Genomic DNA, 21,945 nt, shown 5'->3' on the forward strand with positions numbered 1-21,945 from the left:
GGAGTACTGATGCATAGGAGCACATGAACCTCAATGTTCATAGCAGCACTTTCAACAATAACCAAATCATGGAAAAAGCCTAAATGTCCATCACCTAATGAATGGATCAAGAAAATGTGGTTTATATATACAATGGAATACCACATGGCAATGAGAAAGAATGAAATCTGGCCATTTGTAGCAAAGTGGATGGACCTCGAGGGTGTCATGCTAAGTGAAATAAGTCAGGTGGAGAAGGACAGATACCATATGTTTGCACTAATAGGTCTAACAGGAGAACAGGAGAAACCTAAGGGAGGACTAGTGGAAGGGGAAGGGGGAAAGAGAGTTGGGGAGAGAGAGGGACACAAATCATGAGAGACTCTTGAACACTGAAAACAACCCAGGGCTGAAGGGGGAGGGGGCAAGGGAGGAGGAGGGGGGGAAGGGGAGTGGTAATGGAGGAGGGCACTTGTGGGGAAGAGCACTGGGTGTTATATGGAAACCAATTTGACAATAAACTATATGGAAAAAAATCCAAGGACTGTTCCAGGGGCACCGGGGGCCCAGGCGATTAGGCATCTGACTCCTGGTGTCAGCTCAGTCCACATCTCAGGGTCATGGGATCGAGCCCCCCATCAGGCTCTGCACTGAGCATGGAGCCTGCTTGGAATTCTTTCTCTCATGCTCTCTTTGCCCCTCCCTAGCTTGCATGCTTGTGGGCTCTCTCTCTCTCAAAATAAACAAACATTTAAAAATAAATGACGACCGTTGGATCATTGCTGGACTTAAAGAACTGTCTAAATGAAGCCCCAGACTGTGTGTTTAACCGACTGGCAAGAATAAGAACCAGGATTACCAAGGCAACCCTGGAGGAGGCAGACAGGTTAATGCTCAGAGCCTGACAGCAGTAGCCACTTATTCTATAGGGACATTTATTCTCTGAAGGGTCAGCTCCAATGTGGATTAGAGTGAATCCTAGCAGTGACCACATTTCTATGGGTGCCAGGAAGACACATGTTCTGGAAAAACCATCTTGGCCCCAGTGCTGATCATACTGCTAATGGCCAAGTATGGATGATCCCAGCCCCGGATGCTGGGCTAAGAACAGTGGGGAACCAGTGCTCTGAATTGGAGTCGGAATCCTATGGAGTCAGGGAAGGAAGAAAAAGGCAGGGAATGTGCTCCCTCCTCCACACAGTGCTTTCCTCCCCCCACACCACCCCATCTCAGGCTTTGCCTGGAACTCCCCGCAAGCACCTGAAGGGAACAACAATCATTCTGGTGGTGGTGGTGGTGGTGGTGGTAATAGTAACTGATAAAATGAAGCGATGCAGAAGAAACTCAAGCTAATTCTTTTTCTTGGACTTTACAAGGACTGATGATACTCTCGGTGGGTTGCGTCGTGGCTGCTGTACTTTCAATGCACATGCACACGTGAGCCAGCGCGGGACCTCCTGGTGCGGCTGCCCCGGCACTTGGAACAGGAGCAGGAAAAGGTGTGTCCGCGGAGCCTGCTTGCTGTGGGTCTTGCAATCCGCAGAGGAGGGAGTACCCCCTCGGAAGTTCAGAGAACGTGGTTTGCATGACCGGAGTTACATGGCTCTGCTCGTCCTCCAGGTCTCGGGTGAGAGGTCGTCCCTTCCAGAAGTTGGCTCTGATGCCCGGGCTCAGCTGGGCTCTGTCCTGTGCTATAATTGCCTGTTGATGTTCCTTCTCCCTTTCTGAGCCGTGAAGTTCTTTCTGGGGGCGGTGGCCGGGGGTGGTGAGTCACGCTCCCCTCTTGCTCAGTTCTAGCCCACTGTATCTGGCATTCAGGAGGAGCTCTGGGACTGCCCGGTGTGTGTGTACTAATAGTGCTCAAGAAAGGACAGTTGCTCTGTGGCACTGTGTTCAAGGTTTTTCATGCATTGTACTGGTTGATCCTCACAGCAATCCTATAAGATAGGAATACGTAGAACAGAGGGCTAAATTCAGCTGCCTGCGTCACACAGCCAGTGAGAAATGGAGCCAGGAGTCAAGCCCATGTCGGGCTGACCACAACCACTGCAGACTCTGGAAGACCTCAACACCCCATGCCAAACGGGACAGCATTCTCCTTAAACTTCCTGTGGAAATGGTCCTTATTCTCATCTAAGAATCTCACCAACCCCAAGACAGCTGGGTGTGAGGCAGAAGCGTGAGAAATTGAGTCACTTCCTGACATACCGCACTCCATATCTGTGGGTTGGACGTGCCTCTGAATTCTGGAGCAGTGGTGCAAAATGTCCCTATAGAAAAGTACCCATACGTTTTGCAGATGAGGAAATAGACCAGGAAGGGATTCTAGAACTTTCTCAAGGCCTCACAGAGACATAGCTAGCAATGAAAATATGAGACATTCTACAAATGTTCTGGGCTTTTGGAAGTCTGGACTGACTCTCTTCACTGCCCTGGGGAGCAGCTTTCAGTGGGCGCTCTGCCCGGCCTCTTCCTCCCGTAGGGTCATACTTACCAAGAGGGCACCCTCTGTAGCGATGCCACCCTGTTCTGCGTTTTACCCTCACGTGCACTTCAATTACGATTTTGAGGGCAGATTGGTTTCAAGTTATGTGAAATTGCTAGTCAAATGTTGTTTTCTCTTTTTAGAACAAAGCACGCCAGGCCTTCTTTAACGAATACCATCACCGCCCTCCTCCACAATGGGGACTGGGGTTGGGGGGTTTTCACAAGTGATATTATCATTATTCAGACTCACTAATGAGCAAATGACTAATCCATCTATAGACAGCAGAGACCAAAAAGTCACTTCAGGGGTCCCTGGGTGGCTCTGCAAGTTAAGTGTCTGAACTCAGCTCAGATCATGATCTAGCGGCTCATGGGTTTGAGTCCACTGTTGGGCTCTGTGTGGACAGCTGAGGGCCTGGACCCTGCTTCAGACTCTGTGTCTCCCTCTCTCTGCGTCCCCACCCCACTTGTGCTCTCTCAAAAGAAAGTAAATATTAAAAACAAAAATTTTTTGAAGTCACTTCTGGGTCCCATAAGTGCGCGGGCAGTGGGTGAAAGTTCTCACTAGGTAATGGCATTTTCATACACATCCCTAAACTTTTTTGAGGCCTGTGTTCTTTAAACTCATAAAACAATATATAATGGAAATCTCCATAACATCATTCCCTCAGCTGAGCCTCAGACTTTAGCTGCTTTATGCTCATGCATCTGTACCTTCTCAAATGTGCAGCTTCACACAGTACATCCTGTGTTCAAGTGCGCACATTTCCAAGGTAGGGCTTGCACGGCGGGGTGGGGGGCAGGGATGGCATTTCACGAACAAGGTTGACCGCTGCATTGAAGTTCAATGGAATGCTGTAGGTCAGTGCATTTTAGAGATGTCCCTTAAAACCTCAGCTGCTCGACTGCTTTCTTTCAGGCTTTTCACCAAATTCACAAGTCTCCGTGTGACCAGAAAACCATTAAGGATCACAGATTTAGCGGATGGCTTTTCATCAGGGAACTGTCAGCCCCAGGTGCCAGGAACACCGGATCTGGGATGCTGGCAATTCAGCGATTTATAAACGTGCCTTTGGAAAAGATTTCTAGGTTGGAGCTTCGTCAATTCATGAGGGACCTGGGTCAAGGGCTGAGCGCTCTTGCCGGTTTGGAGTTTAGTGGACAAATTCTTGGTCGCCAGCTGTTTTCCACATGGGTCTGGTCTCCATCACAGGTCAGCTCGTTTGTAATGGAGCAGCTGGGTGAGGAGCGGTGGGTGGAAGTGCCTGCAGGCCGCTTGTTGGCCATTTGTAATTTATAGCTTCAGGGGCCCAGGAATGGAGCCAAAGGACATGTGGCTGTCAGCCCACTACTTGAGAACTACAAGGAGCCCCCAGCCTTGGGGTGTCAGGGACACTTGGGTCCCCCATCACCTTAGGATGCTATCCAGATCTCTCTTCCGTGTGAAAGTTCATAATCTCACATCCATTTTCCTTACTGAAGTGACTCAGAAAGAGAAGAACCAGGGAAACAGAAATGGGGAGCAGTTCAAAGGAATGGTTGAAGTTATCAGCAGTTAAGAAAAACGATCCAAAACTAGAAATTAGGGCCCCCAAGCCAGCTACCTGTCTTTCCTATGTCCTGCAAGAGCGGTGTCTAATAAACTTGCTTACAGGTCACCAGACTTTATGATCAACCAGAGCCCGGACTGTGTGAACGTAGCTGTTGACCTGCAGGAAACCGGCGAGATCAGGGTTACGCTTGGTGATGGAGGAAGCAGTCGCAGAGACCACGGATTGATGGTCCTCCAAGCGACTCTTTCTGCGTCGCACGACAATCGCCTCCCATCGCCCTCCGTCATCCATTTTCTTCGTGTGTGTGTGTCTCGTGTTCTCCAGTGAACCGGCCCTGTCATCCCCTGATTCCCTCAGCAATGAAGTAATTTGAACTCTGGCATAATTCTCGCACTCGTGTGTACTGAACACCGGACAAAGGCTTAATTTTGAAAGTTAGACTTTGATAGGGAATGGGAATTGGAATTAGACAAATGTGGGCTCAAAGATGTGAACCTCGCTAACCTCGAGGTCTCAGAAGAACAGCAAAAATATCTTGAAGCTTCAATTTGCCATGTGAAAAACCTCTACAAAGGGCTGCACTGGGTTTTAAATGAGCTGATGTTTGTAAAGGGCTTGACACTCAGCAAAGGGAGAGAAATGCCTTCTGTTTCTCTCTTCCTTCCAGATGTCCCTGGATGGCTGGGCCCCATCCCTCAGAGCCCACGAGGAGGAGGGATGAAGGCCGGGACAGTTGAACCAGCTGCCTCCTGGCCTGTGGAAGGAAACATCTGGTCGTCCGTCTGCTCCTTTCTAGGCACCGGCAGGCACTGAGGTTCTGGGATCCCAAAAGGATTCCTTTGGAACTGTCTTCCACAGCCTGGAGCCCGGCAATCGACAGCCACTGTGTTCCCCGCTCCCATGGCCCAGTTGTCACTTGACTGGCCCATTGGAGAGGCTGCATCAGGCGGTGTGCGGGGTCCAGCCGGGGAGCAGCCTCCTGGCCCCTGCAAGCAGTCAGGGTAGCATCTGGCTGCCATAGCTCACAGACTGCCGCCCTGCACCCGCCCCCCAGAAGAGCTCCTCACACCCCTTTTTCTGTCCAAGGAAGGGTGACCATCCTGCCATCAGAATTTCTGGGAGGATGGAGTGGTGCCTGGGTGGCTCAGTCAGTTGAGCGATCGACTTCAGCTCAGGTCATGATCTCATGGTTTGTCAGTTTGAGCCCCGTGTCGGACTCTGTGCTGACAGCTCAGAGCCTGGAGGCTGCTTCAGATTCTGTGTCTCCCTCTCTCTCTGCCTCCCTCCCGCTTATACTCTGTCTCTCTCTCCTTCAGAAATAAAGAAAATATTTAAAACTTTTTCAAAAAAAGAACTTCCAGGAGGATGGATTAAGTGACGCAATCACAAACTGCTTCTGGTTGTGGCTGCAGGGCAGGGGTGCGGCCTCCCTGTCCCCACGTGTGGTGCGCGGTGCATACAGCGCTCCTGAGGGGGCCTGTGTGCTGCTGAATGTGGCAAACGGCCAGCAGGCCGCCAAGGCCGCCATTCTGCCTCAGGCCCAGCACAGCCACAGGACGGGGGTGACTTGCAAAGGATGCATCCACTCCATCTGATGCGGTTTCGGGGCACCTTAGAGGTAAGGGCGTAGACAAGGAGGACGGCTGTGACACCGACTCTGAAGTGTTCAGGCACTTGTCATGAAGAACTGGGCTCCAGCACCAGCTAGCTGTATGTGACCGAGGCAAGGGACCTCACCGCCTCACCAGCGTCATTGAGAGGGGGAACGACATCTCTGCAATACAGTAGATGTCATGGCCGAACGGGTCTGTGGCCATGAGGCCTGTGACATGATGCTAGCAGTTGGCTGATGAGGAGGGTGAATTCTCTGCTCCGTCTCCTTTCTGCCAAGCTGGAAGTTCTCCAAGTGCTGAGGGGCGTCCCCCACGGGTATGACTTGGATCAGTAAGGCTTCATGTGCACGGGTGGGAATGCCCAGATCATGGAAGTTGGATCAGCCCTTCCTACAGGAACGTGCAGCCTCCTGGCTGAGCAGGAGCCTCTGCTGGAAGGCCATCCCGGGGTCGGTGCTAACTGCCTCTGTAAGAGCAGATCCGTCCTGTTCTCCTTTCTGCTTCTCCCACCAACAGCAGGGAAGACCAAGACACTCTATAAGCAGTACTGACCAGGAGAAATGGGGGGGCACACACATGCGTGTGCCTGTGTTTGCACACTTAGGTGTGAGAGCTCTTCAAACTGTAGCAAGGAATTTGAGAGAACTGAGCAGAAACCAAGAGGTGAGTTAGGGAGCCTAAACCTACTCCTCCTTTGGGGTCTATCTGATGGAAAGATGAATAATAACACATCTTTGCCTAAACACACACACCAAGAGAATTCCTAATTCCTTTGAGTCACATTCTTACATGAATAAGGTGCTACACGCAAGGTGGTCTTAACTGTTCCAGACTTGGCAACTGTTGGTCCACGAATGTCGATCCTTTAGTGCACTTTGTAAGAAAGTAATGAGACATGTTCTAAAAATGCACAGGTTGGGTGAAGGAGGTACCTTCTTTTTCTTTGCAACAGAGCCTAAATCATCTTACTGCCTTCCAGAGGCAATAAGTAACATCTGGCATGTTATTTTTCTTCTTTCTCCTCTCTGGCTCTCATTTCAAGCCCTGACTAGTGTTAGAAATCGTGGCTCTCCATCTTTCCGACCACTACCTACAGCGGTTTCCGGTGGCCCTGTTAACTCTGGCAGTGGGAAGGCCCCACAGGGAAATCCCACTGGCCTGATCCACCCTGCTCAGGCCTTCACTGCCCAACTCCAGAAGCACCGTGCACGTGGTAGGTCGGTGGATGCCACCCTGCAGCTCAAGGCCGTTTACACTGATACAGTGTGAGCGGTGCCAAGTCGAGCAATGTGGTAGCACCAGGTCACGCCAGGCAGAGGCTGGGCCTGGGGCCACTTTCCTGGGACTCCAGTTCTTTGTGCCTTTTCTCTCTAGGGGAGCCCATGCCTTTGCTCCCCCTCCAATACCTACCTCCCACCCCCATCTTCTCTAAATGCTGTGCTCTAAGGTGAAGATGTTATTCCCCAGCATTCCATGGCTTTGTCACACTGCTTGAAAAGAAGACAAGAGAAACTTCTTGAGAAACAGAGAAACAGGAACAGAGTGCAGGACCTACTCCTCCTGTAGTCCGGGGGCCTCTGGGTGCCTCGGGACAAGGCAGGGGGCCTGAGGGGCCGGCTTGCAGGCCAGGGCTAACCCGAGCTGACACGCGGGACCATGTGACTCTCTACCCGTGAGTCACTGGGCTATGTGCAGGCCGGAGCGCTCAGCTGTCACGGCACAACGAATGCGTAGATTACACTCCGCAGAGAGCGGGGCGGATTTGGAGGCATTGGCACGCTCGCACTCAGCTGGCACCAGGCTGCGGTGCGCTGCAGCGGCTCGCGCTGCGGCGGTGTTGGAAACGGCACGGTGTAGACCCGGAGCTGTTCCAGAGCTCTGGCTCCGCTCAGCCGCTGGGCGGGTAGGGCTCTTCTGCTCTGCACAAACCAGGTTGCAACCCGATATTCCAGTTCCTCAAACGTGTGGTTTTCCAGCTCTCGTGGGCAAGAAAAAGAAAGCAGAGGAGGTAGGAGGCAGGATCATGTAACACATATGATTTAGAAACCATATGTTGAAGAATATTTATTTAATATTTAATAATATTTATTTAAAGTTCATTCCAGACCCTGCCCCCTCCCTCTTCCCTATAGAAAAAAAAAATCTAAACTTTTAAATTTGTTACATCTCAGTTTTTAAGGATTTCAAACCTATTTCCTCTCCAACCTGTCAGGGCTTGAACCTTCTTGTGCCTCAAAGGACCACTTTGATGGCTGTCATGAATGCGGAATTATTCTAGGAAGCAACGAAGGCAGGGGTGTTGTTTTCTCCCCGGGAAGCTCCATGGGGGGTGCGGGGGATTGCTCCTCTCTGCCATGGTTGGGTGGTGACAGCAAGAACGGATTCATAATCGGTCAGCTCTCTACCTGGGCACTCACAGCGCTAGGCCAGTTCACGGGGTCAGTGCCAGCGAGCGGAACACAGTGCCCAGGATGTGCTGGCTCCCAGCCTGGGCCCAGCTTGGAGCCTGGCTCTTTCCCCAGGAGGATAAAGTGGCCGTCCCTGGTCTCCACACTGATTTCTATGGGCCTTCTGCCTTGACACCACCCAGGAGACCCAGTCAGCAGCCAAGGGCACCTCAAGTCCAGCCCTGGAGACCCGAGAGCCCCCAACGTCTTTAGCCCCTTGGTTGCCGATTTCTCAAGTAGACCCCACCTGGTCTCCCATCTTGACTTCCACTTCTAGTAACTTCTGAGACTGCCTTGAAGCTTTCTCCTGACCTTTCCTGTTGATCAGTTTTTTTTTTAAGTTTGTTTATTTTTGAGAGAGAATGAGCCTGAGCAGGGGAGGGGCAGAGAAAGGGAGAGAGATAATCCCAAGCAGGCTCCACACTATCAGCACAGAGCTCGACACAGGGCTCGAACTCACAAATCATGAGATCCTGACCTCAGCTGAAATCAAAAGTAGGATGCTTAGCCGACTGAGCCACCAGGTGCCCCTGCTTGTGGACTGGTGTCTCTGACGGACTCTTGTGCGCTGTTCAGGACAACGGTACTGATTGCTACATTTTTAAAGTTCTGTGTCATTGTTCCATGTGAGAGGGGAAGAGAAGGTTCTATGTGCTAATGTGTTTCGTACGTTGCCAAGAAGAGGCAACTTTTCCAAAGTTACTTCACCACAGATCCTTCCTTTTTGCCAAATAATTGTTAACATTTTCTGAAATACAAGTATTCCCTTAAATCTTAATTAGAGAGATGCTGACATTCATTTTGCTTCTCTATTGTCCGTCAATATAATAAAGAAAAGTCCCAAACCCTTGAGGACTTCCTTTTTTTTTTTAATAGTTTATTGTCAAATTGGTTTCCATATAACACCCAGTGCTTCTTCCCACAAGTGCCCCCCAACCATGACCATCACCACCTCCCTCCCTCCCCCTCCCCTTTCAGTCCATGGTTCGTTTTCAGTATTCAGTAGTCTCCCTTGATCTCTGTCCCTCAATCTCCCTCGCTCTCTTTTCCCCTTCCTTGGGGACTTTCTTGCTACCAATTCAACATTTACACAGGGTGCCCCTACCTGAAATGACTCACTCACAATCATTCTCCGGCAGTAGCTAACACTCACCGTGCCAGAGGCTACCACGTCTCTGAGACATCACTCCACCTATGCCAAACCTTCTTAATTCACCTTAACATTCATGATCAGTCCTGGAAACCATGAAGCACAATGTATGGCTAAGACCTGGGGGCACTTACTTGAAGGAGTCAAGCGCATCGCTCACCGCATTGGCAAAATTGATATCCGTTGGAACGTTTTTGTATTCTAGGCAGTAAGTAGGTCTGACTCCAAGAATCTCAACCTCGCAGCCTAAGGAGGAAAAAGATGGCAAATGGTTACTTTCTTCAATAGTTGAGGTAGGGTTATGAGCCTGTTTCAGGAAGCAAACGCCATTAGTCGATATATAATTTTTGTTCATTTCCATGAAATAAAAGAACCTGTTGCTGATAGTTGGTGTATTTTATATGTAAAATTACAGTTAAATTTTGTTTAACTAGAGCAGAGGTTCTCAAATGTCATTTCTGTGCAACACTGGTGTCCCATGACAGGGACTAGTAAAATTTCATTAATGTTTGTCTTTCTCAACTTGAAACAAAAATATTAATTAGTACACAGAAAGGTTTTAATTAAGCCCTTTTTATATGGATTCTTCATAACTACTAAAGCCTTCTAATGTATCTTTGTCTATTCTAAAGTTAAGTCTTAGGTAGTATCTGATTAATCCAGGAATAAGAAAATAAGTACTTCACTAGTCCAACTGGACTTAGAGATACTGCACTAAATTAGCAAGCCTGAAAATCACTGAGTCAAAGCCAAGATTCTGAGACGTGACCTTGTCTCTTCCAAACTGAAGTAAAAGGAAGAAGGGCATTCAGATGTTAGAAGCTGCCATGGCCTTGGCTTCCCTGCCCTGGACCCTGGGACAAACAGAAGTCATTGCTCTGAGGGAGAGACACCAACCTTATCATCAAAATACGGGGCAGGGGGACGAGCTGTCCTCAGTCTTAGCTGAGTACTACTGGGCACCTGCTCTGAACTGGTCGCTGTGTTCAGACACAGTGGAAACAAAACTGGGTCAGTCAGGTTCTCCATTATGGAGCATCCCAGAGTCTAGTGGGGGGAGACATAGGGAAACAGTGTAATGTGTGAAGTCTAAAATGAGGTACACACATGCTGGTACGGTGCATTTACTTCAGGAATTATTTCTTCCTGGAAGCCTTCCATGAATCTCCAGCTTGGGCTCAGTCACATCTGGCCAGTGTGTCAGGGGATGGGGATAGGGAAGAAAGGAAGACTTCTTCTAGTCTCTCTGCCGTCCCAAGCAGAGAGACTAGAAGAAGCACAAGTTCAGAGATGATAAACAGTATGGTGTGTGGTGGAGACCTGAATGCAAAAGAAAGTTCCAGGCGAGAGGCGTCAGGAGACAAGATGGTGAGCATTCTCGTAGGCCCGGGAAAATGATTTTCAAGGCAGAGGTAAGTAAAAGTGGGAAAGTTGGGAGCATGGGGGAAAGGACTTTCAGGAAAGAACCCCACTCCTGGGTTTATCTGCTAGTGGTTACAGCTCCTCTATGAGAAGGCGGGTCAGCCTCCAAGAATTCCTGACTCCCGCATACCACAGCACACCCAGGGACTCTGGGAGAATCCATCTCTTTCTACCTGGGACCTTGGGAGAGCAAGAGCTATCTAGGTCAATTAAGAAAGTTCTAGAAGACAGGCAGCTCCCCTTACCAGGCTTCATTGTTGAGTAAGATGAAAAGGCTAAATAACTGGAGAGAAAAGGAAGCCAGGGATTCAAAACATAGGCAGTATTGGGGCACTGGGTGGCTCAGTCAGTTAAGTACCCAGCTTCGGCTCAGGTCATGATCTCACAGTTCGTGGGTTCGAGCCCCACGTCAGGCTCTGTGCTGACAGCTCAGAGCCTGGAGCCTGCTTCGGATTCTGTGTCTCCCTCTCTGTCTGCTCCACCCCTGTCCCTTGTGCTCTCTTTCTCCCTGCTCCTCCCCTCCTTGTGCTCTCTCTCCCTCTCAAAAAAAATAAACATTTAAATGTTTAAAAAAATTGCAGCATAAACTATGTAAAGAACAGAGAGCTATTCACAGGACAAATTCCAAGGCCTGCTAAAGAGACAGTCCTTATCTCCCCTCATGACATTTGAAACGAGTGGCAAAGTAAATCTAACTTAAAGCTTCACAAAAGCCCAGACCCAGCTCAGCTACAGATTAGATGAACTTGGCCTCCACCCTAAAGGCCGGATATAGGAAGAGGCATGAACTTTTTAGGGGAAAATATAATTTGCTACACTCTCTATTGTTCTTTTTCACATAATGCTTGGCATTTAATAAAAAAGCATGAGATGTACTAAGAAGCAGTTAAAATGTGCTTCATAAGTAAGAGAAAAATATTCAACAGAACCAGATCCACAGATGTCACAAATGTTGGCCAGGAAGGGAAAACATAAAAGAAATTCCTTTAAGAGATTATTGATTATATATTCAAAAAAATTTTTTTAATGTTTATTTATTTTTGAGAGAGAGAGACAGCATACAAGCAGGGGAGGGGAAGAGAGAAAATCTGAAGCAGGCTCCAGGCTCTGAGCTGTCAGCAAAGAGCCCAAAGCAGGGCTCAAACCATGAACCATGATCGTGACCTGAGCTGAAGTCAGACGCTCAACCGACTGAGCCACCCAGGTGCCCCTTTAAAAAAAAAAATAATAATGTTTATTTATTTTTGGCAGAAAGAAAGACAGCATGCAAGCAGGGTAGGGAGCTTATTGACTATATAAAGCAAGATTAAAAACAATATGTTATGGAATTTACAATATATGTTTAAGTAAAACAGAGGACAATAAGAATATAAAGAGGCCAATGGCATTATAAAATTTAAAAACTCTTCATTGTGAAGTAACACAGTATTATTTAAAGGTCGAACATGAATAAGTTAAGGATGCATGTTGGTAGAGTAACCCTAGAGGGGGGAACAATAAAATCTGGAATCAGTAGAGAAAATATAATAAAATTCTGTAAGTATTCAGTTAATGGAAAAGAATACAGGAAATAAGCAACAGAGGAATAAAAACAGTTAAGACAAATTAAAAATAATACAAACATGGTAAACTTAAACCCAACCATATCAGTGATTATATCAAATGTAATTGACTTAAACACTTTATTTAAAAGGCAGAGATAGACTGGATCAAAAATTAAGACCCAAATACATACAATCTGTAAGAGAAAAAAATTTTAAATATAAATACACTGGTTAAAAAGAAATGGATGGAAAAAATTTTATACCATGGCAACAGTAAGTATAAGCAGTTGATATGGTTATACGTCAAAATAATTGTTTATAAAATATCAACTGGTGATGACCGACTGGAAGTTTTACAGGTTTTGATGGGACAGTAAATGATTTGCCACCTTATACACCTGTTCACCCGTTTCCCGTAAAGTCAAATATACATTTCCCAGTGAACTAGCAGTTTCACCCCCTAGGAATTCACATAAAAGGAATGAAAACACATGTCCACACAAAGACTTATATAGAGGTGCCTGGGTGACTCAGTTGGCTAAGTGTCCAACTTTGGCGTACATCATGACCTCACCATTAGTGAGTCTGAGCCCCACATGGGGCTCTCTGCTATTCACAAAGAGCCCACTTCGAGCCCTCTGTTTCCCTCTCTCTCTGTCCCTAGCCCACCCTCCCTCTCTCTCAAAAATAAATAAAACATTTTTAAAAACTTGTACAAAAATGTTCATAGTAGCACCAGTTATAATAATTCCAAACTGGAAATAACCCAAATATATGTCATAGGAGAATGGAAAACCACTTTTTGGTATATTTCTGCTATAAAATACTACTCAACACTGAAAACCAGGACACCACTGATATGTGCCACCCAGGGAGTGTAACTCAGAAATCTTACAGTGACTGAAAGAAGGCAGACACAGAAGAGCATGTGTGGTGTGGTTCCATTTATACCAAGTCTGAGAATAGACAAAACAAATCGATGACAATACAAATCAGAAAACATTTGCTTCTGGGGATGGGGAGTGGCTGACTAGGAGGAACGACTACGGAAAAATTTTTTATCCTGATAGGGGTGGTTGCTACTCAGGCACGCAAGTCTGAAAATGCACCAGGCTGTACTCTTCTGATCTGCCCATTTTACTGTATGTAAATTATATCTAAAAATTAAAATGATACATCTTAATGGAATAACTTTAATATGCGTATTATACTGAGATGTGAATAATGCTGAATAAAGATGGTATTGTACAAAGATTAGTAATAACAATCGATTATTGGCTAGGTGCTACGGACCAGGATTGACACACTTTAGTTGGTCTAAATCTCACGAACCCTGTAAGCTGACCATGCCTCCCGTTTACACACAAGGAACTGAGTCAGAGAAGAGATTTCCTGTTGTCACAGAGCTCAAGTGCAAGAGCTTACTTTTCAATCTAGCTTTATATGACTCCAAAACTTTAGGTATTATTTCAAAATGGTATCTGGCAAATTCAGACATACAGGGACAGAAATTATGCTTTCCCTATTATTAAGATTTACACAAACTTACTGAGAAATATGTCAAAATAAACATTTATATTTTCATACTTCATAATGTTGTAAATTTGGGGCTAAAATAACACCCTGAGTCACATTTGATGCCTTTCTGCCTGAAGGGACCATATACAGTTTAAATTTCAACAGAATGCAATTTCAAGAATGAAGAAGATGTGGTTTTAAAGCAAATAGTAAATAATGAAGTGGCAAAATATAGTTAAATCTAAGTAATAAGTATTAATGTAGCTATGTAAAAATATTTTATTGATAAAGGAGGTACATATATTTTTAAATTAATGTAATAATCTGGATCTAAGGTTCCAAATTATGTCAACAAAAATTCAGGGAGAGTGCTAGGGAAGGAAGGCAAACCATTTTCATTGTTGTTGGAAAGAAGGGATGGGCAATATATAGTTTCATTCTAGACACTGATCTAAAAATTGGAATATAAAGGCTGGAAGCTGGGGGCCCCTGGGTGGCTCAGTCGGTTAAGCGTCTGACCGCGTCTCAGGTCATGATCTAGTGGTTCACGAGCTTGCGTCCCACTTGGACTCTGTGCTGACAGCTCAGAGCCTGGAGCCTTCAGATTCAGGGTCTCCCTCTCTCTGCCCCTCCCCCACTCACACTCTATATCTCTCTCAAAAATAAACAAACACTAAATAAATTTTTAAAAAGAATTTATATGTTTGAAAGTAGAGATGTGGCTAAATTATGGTATATCCATTTAATGAAGTATCATGCAGGCTTTAAAATCATGATGTCATTTGTATTTACTAGCATAATATTTTAGGTAAAAGGCTAACAAATAGTACGTAAAAGGATGATCTCATTTTTGAAAATATTTAAAGCATATTTGTGTCCCAAAAAAAGTGGAAATGAATGCAATGTAGGAAATTAAAAAAATAAATTGAGTATAAGAAAAGGTAAATTTGGTGGCTGGTTTGGTAGGCTCTTTTGGGCTAAACTGAAGTCATTTTGAACTCCTTTCTCACTTTCCATCTCTTTACTGTAGAAGGAGGAAATCTTCTTACTTCACCAGAGCCCTCCGTGGCTGGAATGGTCATGTGACCAATACTGGAAAACTGAGATATGCTGAGGAGCTGAGGGTGGGAAGCTTTGCTTCCATATGAAAGATAAAGTGCTTTGCTGACACTGCCTCCTTCTGTCTTTTCCCATTTGGAATGCAGGTTGTGAGGACCTGATCCCTGGGTCTATAGCAGCCATCTTGAAACCATGAGGCAACATTATGTTAAAAAGTAAATATGCTAAAATGTAGCCAAAGGATATAACAACCCTGGGTTTTTAAAATTGGGTTGTTGGGCTTGCCTTGGTGGCTCAGTCGGTTAAGCATCTGACTCCTGATTTCAACTTGGGTCATGATCTCATGGTTCATGGTTCATGAGTTCAAGTTGGGTTCTGTGCTGACAGTACAGAACCTGCTTAGGATTCTCTCTCTCTCTCTCTCTCTCTCTCTCTCTCTGCCTCTCCCTTACTTGTATGCTCTCTCTCAAAACAAACAAGTAAACATTAAAATAAATAAATAAAATGAGATTGTTAAGATGAACCACATGTATTTCTTTAAGATGATACATACCAATTCCCGTGTGTGTCCGTTGGTCACTGTTAGCTATATTTTCTATTACTTGCAGCAGATAATTCCTGACTGGTTCAGAGGGACTGTGGTTGATTTTAAAGTCTTACTATTGTTTACTGACTTGAACCAAGTTTATTAAAATAAATATGTTAGTTTTGTAATAGGAAACCAAAAGTGTATTTTTTACTGATAACTTCCAATTTCATTCTAATACACAGATTAGGACACAAAAGTTCTATTGTATCACTATCCAGTTTTAAAAAATTATAAATAATGCTGACAAACATTTGTGTGCATGTTCTTCGATGCACTTATGTCTGCATTTTGTTAGAATATATGTGCGTAGAATTGCTAGATTTGAGGTATGCATATGCTCCACTTTATGTCAAAGAGTTTTTCAAAGCTCTTTTATTAGGTGAACCCCATCCGCTCATCATGAGACTTCCAGTTGCCCGATCCATGCTATCACTTGGATTTGTCAGTGTTTTTATTTAACCATTTTCCATTTGGGCAGTCATGCAGAGTTATCTCGTTGCAGTTTTATTCTGCATTTTTCTAATAAACAGTGATGTTGAGTAACTTTACCTATGTTTATTGACCACTGGGATACCCTGTTATGCTATTTTTTCCTGTTTAAAGAAATACTTTTCTTACCCAAGGCCATAAAGATATTCACCTATGTTTTCTTCTAGAAGCTTTATGTTTTACATTTTACAGTGAGATCTACAATCTACCTGTAATTACCTAGAACTAATTTAATGGATAGTGTTAGATAGGCGTCTGGATACACACACACACACACACACACACACACACACACATATAGAGACACACACATATATATATTCAGATCTTTCATAATTCATTGAAAATTTCATCTTTCATTACTTCTCTAATGTGTCTCCCTTGTCATAAATCAGGTATTGACCATATATTTGTGGGTCTGTTTCAAGAATATCTAACCTTTAGTATATTTGTCTACTCCTGTTAAATGTCATTTTGTGTTCATTTTTATAGTTTTAAATGTCTATATTTAATGGACTAAATCTTCCAGTTTTGTTCATATCACTCAAGATTGTTAACTGACCTGTCAATTCGCACACAAATGCATATGCACAAACTGCTAGAATTTTGATCCTATAGATCAACTTTGAGAAAATTGGTATAATATTAAGGCTTCCAATTCATTAACATAATATATGCCTCCACTTTTTAAGGTATTTTTATGCTTTTGTAAATAATTTTCTATGTAAAGTTCTCAAGCCATTTTTGTTAGAGTCATTCCTTTATAAATTTTCAATTCTATTGAAATGATACTACTGGCTTTTAAATGTCATTTTCTAATTTTTTGTTCCTAGCATATATAAATACAATAATTTTTAAATATTGACCTTATATCACAAGACTTATCTCATTAACTCTAAAAGTGAATGCTTTTGGATTTTTGTAGCAGCAGTCATCAGTGAATAATTACAATTTTTTTCTTTTTGTTTTAAAACTTTTACCCGACCTCCCCGCCACATCTCCTAACTGAACAGGACCTCTAAATAGAATTCTGAACAGAAATCATGGTAGCAGGCATCCTTATCTCATTCCTGAACCTATTTGCCAGCAACTATGATGCTTGCTATAGGGTTTTTGGTAGATTGTCTTTATCAGATTTATCAGATTAAGGAGGTATTTTACTAGTTTCCCAAGTTTATTCTAATAAAATTCCAGTTTAGTTTACTAAGAATTTTTTATGAATTGTTGATATTAATCAAAGTTTTTATTTATCTACTGAGAGGATCAAATGTTTTCTTATTTTTATTCTGTTGCTGCTGTGAATTACATGGAGAGATTTTAAAATATTAAACCTATCATTTATTCCCGTAAGAAACCCAATTTGCTTGGCATGTATTATTCTATTTATGTATTGATTGTCTACAAATTTTTTTGCCTAGAATTTTTATATCTATGTTCATAAAAAAGATTGTCCCGTAATTTAACTTAAAAAAATTTTTTTTAAGCATGGAGTTGGTCACAGGGCCTGATCTCACGAACCATGAACTCATAACCTGAGCCAAAATCAAGAGTCAGATCCAACTGACTGAGTCATTCAGGCACCCCTTGACTTTCTTTTAATATACTTGCCACATTTTAGTACCAGGCTGATGCTGACCTCATTATGGGTGGTGAGGTCATTACACATTCTCTGAAAGAACGTGTGTAATATTGGTGTCACTTTTCTTACATGTTTGAAAACTTCACTGGTGGAGACAGCTAACCCTGGGGCATTCTGCGAGGGACACTTTTTAAAGATTTAATTTAAAAATAGATATAGAAGTATTCCAATTTTCAATTTCTTTTTGTCAGTTTTGGTAATTTTTCTCCAGCAATCTATTTCACTTACGATTTCAAATACATTGGCATAACATTTTTCATAATATTATTTTGCTGGCTTTTTAATGTCTGTAAGTTCTATGTTGATGCCCCCTCTTCTGTGTTATTACTGGTTATTTTGTCTTCTCTTTTTACTTCTTGCTAAGCCTTGTCGTGATTTCATCCATTATATTGGTTCTTTTCTAAGAACAAATGTGGCTTTGTTGCATTTGTTGTATGCTTGGTTTCTACTTCATTTCTGCTACTATTTCTTTTTCTCCATGTGATGGAATTTAATTTTCTCTGAGACGGAAACTTCGACTACTGAGTTTCAGCTTTTATTCTTATCTAATACATACATGTATGAGTATTAGTTTCCTTTCAGGCATGAGTTTAGTTGCATTCCATTTATCCTGCTACATGATATGTAGTATTTTCACTAAACTTCCATTCGAGATATTTCCAGTATTTCCACAGTACCTTCTTCTCCAAATCATGAATTATGTAGAAGTCTCTGATTATTTTCCAAATATATGAAGATTTAAAATTTTCTGTTATTGACTATACTTTAATTATACTGTAGTTAGAGAACACATTCTGTACGATTTCACACTTTTCTAGATTGTTGAGAAACGCTTTATAACTAACTTATGGTCATTTTTTAAAAAGTTCCATGTGACTTGAAAATAATGTGTATTCATCATTTGTCGGGAGCAGCGTTCTGGCAATATCAAGTAAGTGAATATGTTAATTTGTTGTATAAATTTTCTATGCCCTTCTAATTTCTTGTTCTCTTACCAGTTACTGAAAAAGAGGTCTTAAATCTCTTAATATCATGAATTTACCAATTCTCCTTTAGTTCTGTCAATTTCTGTTTTATTTATTTTGAGGCCGTACAGTTAGTAGCATTACAACTTAGAATTGTTACAGTTTCCTGGTGGATTGAACCTTATATCAACATGAAGTGTCCTTTACTTACTTACTCATTTTAACATTTATTCATTTTTTTGAGAGAGAGCACAAGTGAAGGAGGGGCAGAGAGAGAGGGAGACACAGAATCCAAAGCAGGCTCCAGGCTCTGAGCTGTCCGCACAGAGCCCAATGAGAAGCTTGAACCCACAGACCCTGAGATCATAACCTGAGCCGAAGATGGACGCTTAACTGACTGAGCCACCCAGGTGCCCCCAAGTGTCCTTTATTTTAAAAATAGTCTGGGGGCACCTGCGTGGCTCATATTAATATATGACTACTATCCTCATTATATATGAGTTGACTCATATTAGTATAGCTGCACCAGCTCTCTCTTGGTTAGTTTATTAAACTCATCTTTTAAAAATGTTATTACTTTAAACTTTTCCACATACTTACATTTAATGTAGATCTTTTATAAGCAGCATATGTTATGGTTTTTGTCTCGTCTGATGATAGTCATTTCTAATGTAAATATCTATTAAAGTTTAACATAGACAAGAAGAGATGAAAAAAATCCTAATGATACAGGTCAGTAAGTTCCTATAAAGTGACCGCAGCTGTGTGACCAGCACGCAGACCAGGAAACACAACGTCACTATCACCCAGAGGCTTCTAGTCCCTGTTCTCCTAAGTGGAAACACTATTCTAACAGTGTGACTTGGTTTCATCTGCCTTTGAACTTTCTATAACCAGAATGACTCAGAGTCATAGGAATTATAAAATATTAGTAAAAAAGTAAACTTTTATATGCCATGTATTTACTCATATCTTTGTGTTTCAATCAGATATCGAACTAAAGGACATGTATTCATCATACATTTGAGAGTTCTTCTCTCCTTTCTTGCTTTCTTTTGGACTAAGTATGTATTATTATTGTTGTTTGATTTCTCTGCCTTTATTAGCTTGCTACACACACACACACAGACACACACACGCACACATTTAAGCTTATTTATCTTGAGAGAGAGTGAGAGGGCGAGCGGGGGAGGGACAGAGAGAATTCCAGGCAGGCTCTGTGCTGTCAGTGCAGAGCCTGAGGTGGGGCTTTTTCTCACAAACTGTGAGATCATGACCTGAGCCAAAATCTAGAGTCAGAACCACGCAAATGCCCCACTATTTATATATTTTAATTGATCTCTTCATGGCATAGGGCCCTAAATATGACCAAAAAATGGGAATATTGTTTTAGTGAAGTCTCATATAAATTTTTACTTCTGTATCTTCCCAGAAAATACAAAGACATTTGAATACTTTGAATTTTACACTTTTCCCCCCTTCTGTGCTTCTGTTGTCGATTTTTTAAGTGTTTTTTTTTTAACTTTTAAATTGTTTATTTTTGAGAGAAGAGAGTGACAGCGTGAGCAGGGGAGGGTCAGACAGAGAGGGACATTCAGAATCGGAAGCAGGCTCCAGGCTCCGAGCTGTCAGCACAGAGCCCGATGCAGGGCTTGAACCCACAAACCGTGAGATCATGACCTGAGCCAAAGCCAGACGCTTAACTGACTGAGCCACCCAGGCACCCCTGTTGTCATCTATTTTAATTCTCTACAGATTTTTAATCCAAATGTTATTGTTGTTGTTGTTATTATTATTACTACTACTACTAATTTACTTTTACCTACATATTTACCCTTTGTGTTGCCTCTCATTCTTTCCTCCTGCTCTATACTTCTGTCTGTGACCATTTTCTTTCTGCATAAAGAATTTAGTACTTCCTTCGCTCTAAACCTGCTGACAATAAATTCTGTTTTCTGTATCTAGACAAAGTCATTTTTTGGTCTTCATCTTTGAAGGTTATTTTCAGTAGATATAGAATTTGGGGTTGATACTTTTTCTTAAATCTCCTTCAGGATACCATCCCATTGCCTTTCTGGATGCCAATATGCCTGTTGCAAAGTGGGCTGTCAGTCTATTATAGACCCTTCGATAATTTTCCTCTGGCAGCTTTTAAGCTTTTCTCATTACCTGTGATTTTCAGCAGTTCTGAAATTCTTAATGTTCTCTCCTGGGTTTCACAGCACCTCTTGAATCTATGATCTGATATCTCATGTCTGTTTTGGAAAGTCCTTGTCTCTCAAGTGTTACTTGTGTCTTGTTCTCTAATTCTCCTGTGGCCTTTCCGCTGTCCCATAGATCACTCACATTTGTTTCTATCTTTTCTATTCTTTCGTCTCTCTGCATTCAAGCAAAGCTGTCTTTAGTTCTAGAATTCACTTTTTAAAAAAGATTTCTAGTTGGTTAGTGCAAGTCTCCATTTTGTCACTTAATTATTTTATCCTAGATCCTTAAAGTCCATGTCTGATATGTGAATCATAAGTGGGCTTGAATTTATCATCTTTTTTTCTCTTGATTTTTTAGTCAAGACTTGCCTGCTTATTTTTCCTTATATTTTACTCAGGCCTTGGTTTCCTATATTCTGGTTATTTTTAACGACTGAACGCTGCATCTATAATTTTTCATATAGATATCACTTGACCCTCCATATGTCATTATCTTCTTCTAGAGAGTAAATGCTTTGCTTCTGACGGCCACCTAGGCTGTGGGCAGACCATCTCAATCCTCACCTCTATCCTTATGAAAGCTTCAGTCCTGAGAAAGTCTACACCCCTTGCCCATGGTCTAGCTCATTCTTATTGCTAAACTGTTGCCCTTTATTGTCCAACTATAGTTCTGGGACGTTTACTAAATCTCTTCTCCTTGGTGGGCTATATGAACTCCAACTTTTGTCATTTCTTTCATCCTGTGAATCCGTCAAAAGCTCAGTTCAGTTGATTAGCTTCTCAACTGTTTTTGAGATCAGTATTTCACTGGAGAGAAGGCATGGTACCAGTTTCCAGATGTACCTGCTTCTCCGATACGTTGCGCACACACACATACACATGGAGTCCAGCAGCTTTTCTGGTTGTTGCTGGAGAGAAGAGTTGTTTCAAATGCAGCTTGGCCTGTCATTGTGCCAAGTAAAACACCAAATTTCAATAAATAAGTTTTAAACATAAAAAGTTACATTTTATTAGAAACGCATCTCACAATGAAAGGAAGAGGGATGCTTTTAAAAATCAGTTTATATATCCATGGGTGAATATGACTGATCTCCAGAATAAGACAAGTTCAGAAGCCACTCTATTCTTATTTGTTAAGTTTAAGTACTAAGAGACATAAATAAGTAGATGGAAATAGAAGTAGTTTGTTGCAGCATTGTCATTTAATTCTTTGAACTGCTGCTTTGCATGCTAACATTCACATAGTGATCTACCATCATAAATTTTTAAATAATGTTTCAGCTGACA

At 42.9% G+C, this 21,945-nt stretch overlaps 1 protein-coding gene across 1 annotated transcript in view; it reads right to left on the reverse strand.

Moving 5' to 3' along the window:
- The window catches only part of ENPP6 (ectonucleotide pyrophosphatase/phosphodiesterase 6), a 114,439-nt gene that overhangs the window by 24,831 nt on the left and 67,663 nt on the right, over positions 1–21,945 (reverse strand). The window contains exon 3 of the mRNA XM_029934385.1: positions 9,364–9,475. Coding sequence (XP_029790245.1) covers positions 9,364–9,475 — 112 coding nt within the window. The remainder of the gene's footprint in view (positions 1–9,363; positions 9,476–21,945) is intronic.

Source organism: Suricata suricatta, chromosome 1 (assembly GCF_006229205.1).
Source record: "Suricata suricatta isolate VVHF042 chromosome 1, meerkat_22Aug2017_6uvM2_HiC, whole genome shotgun sequence".
In the NCBI taxonomy this organism is placed as follows: domain Eukaryota; kingdom Metazoa; phylum Chordata; class Mammalia; order Carnivora; family Herpestidae; genus Suricata; species Suricata suricatta.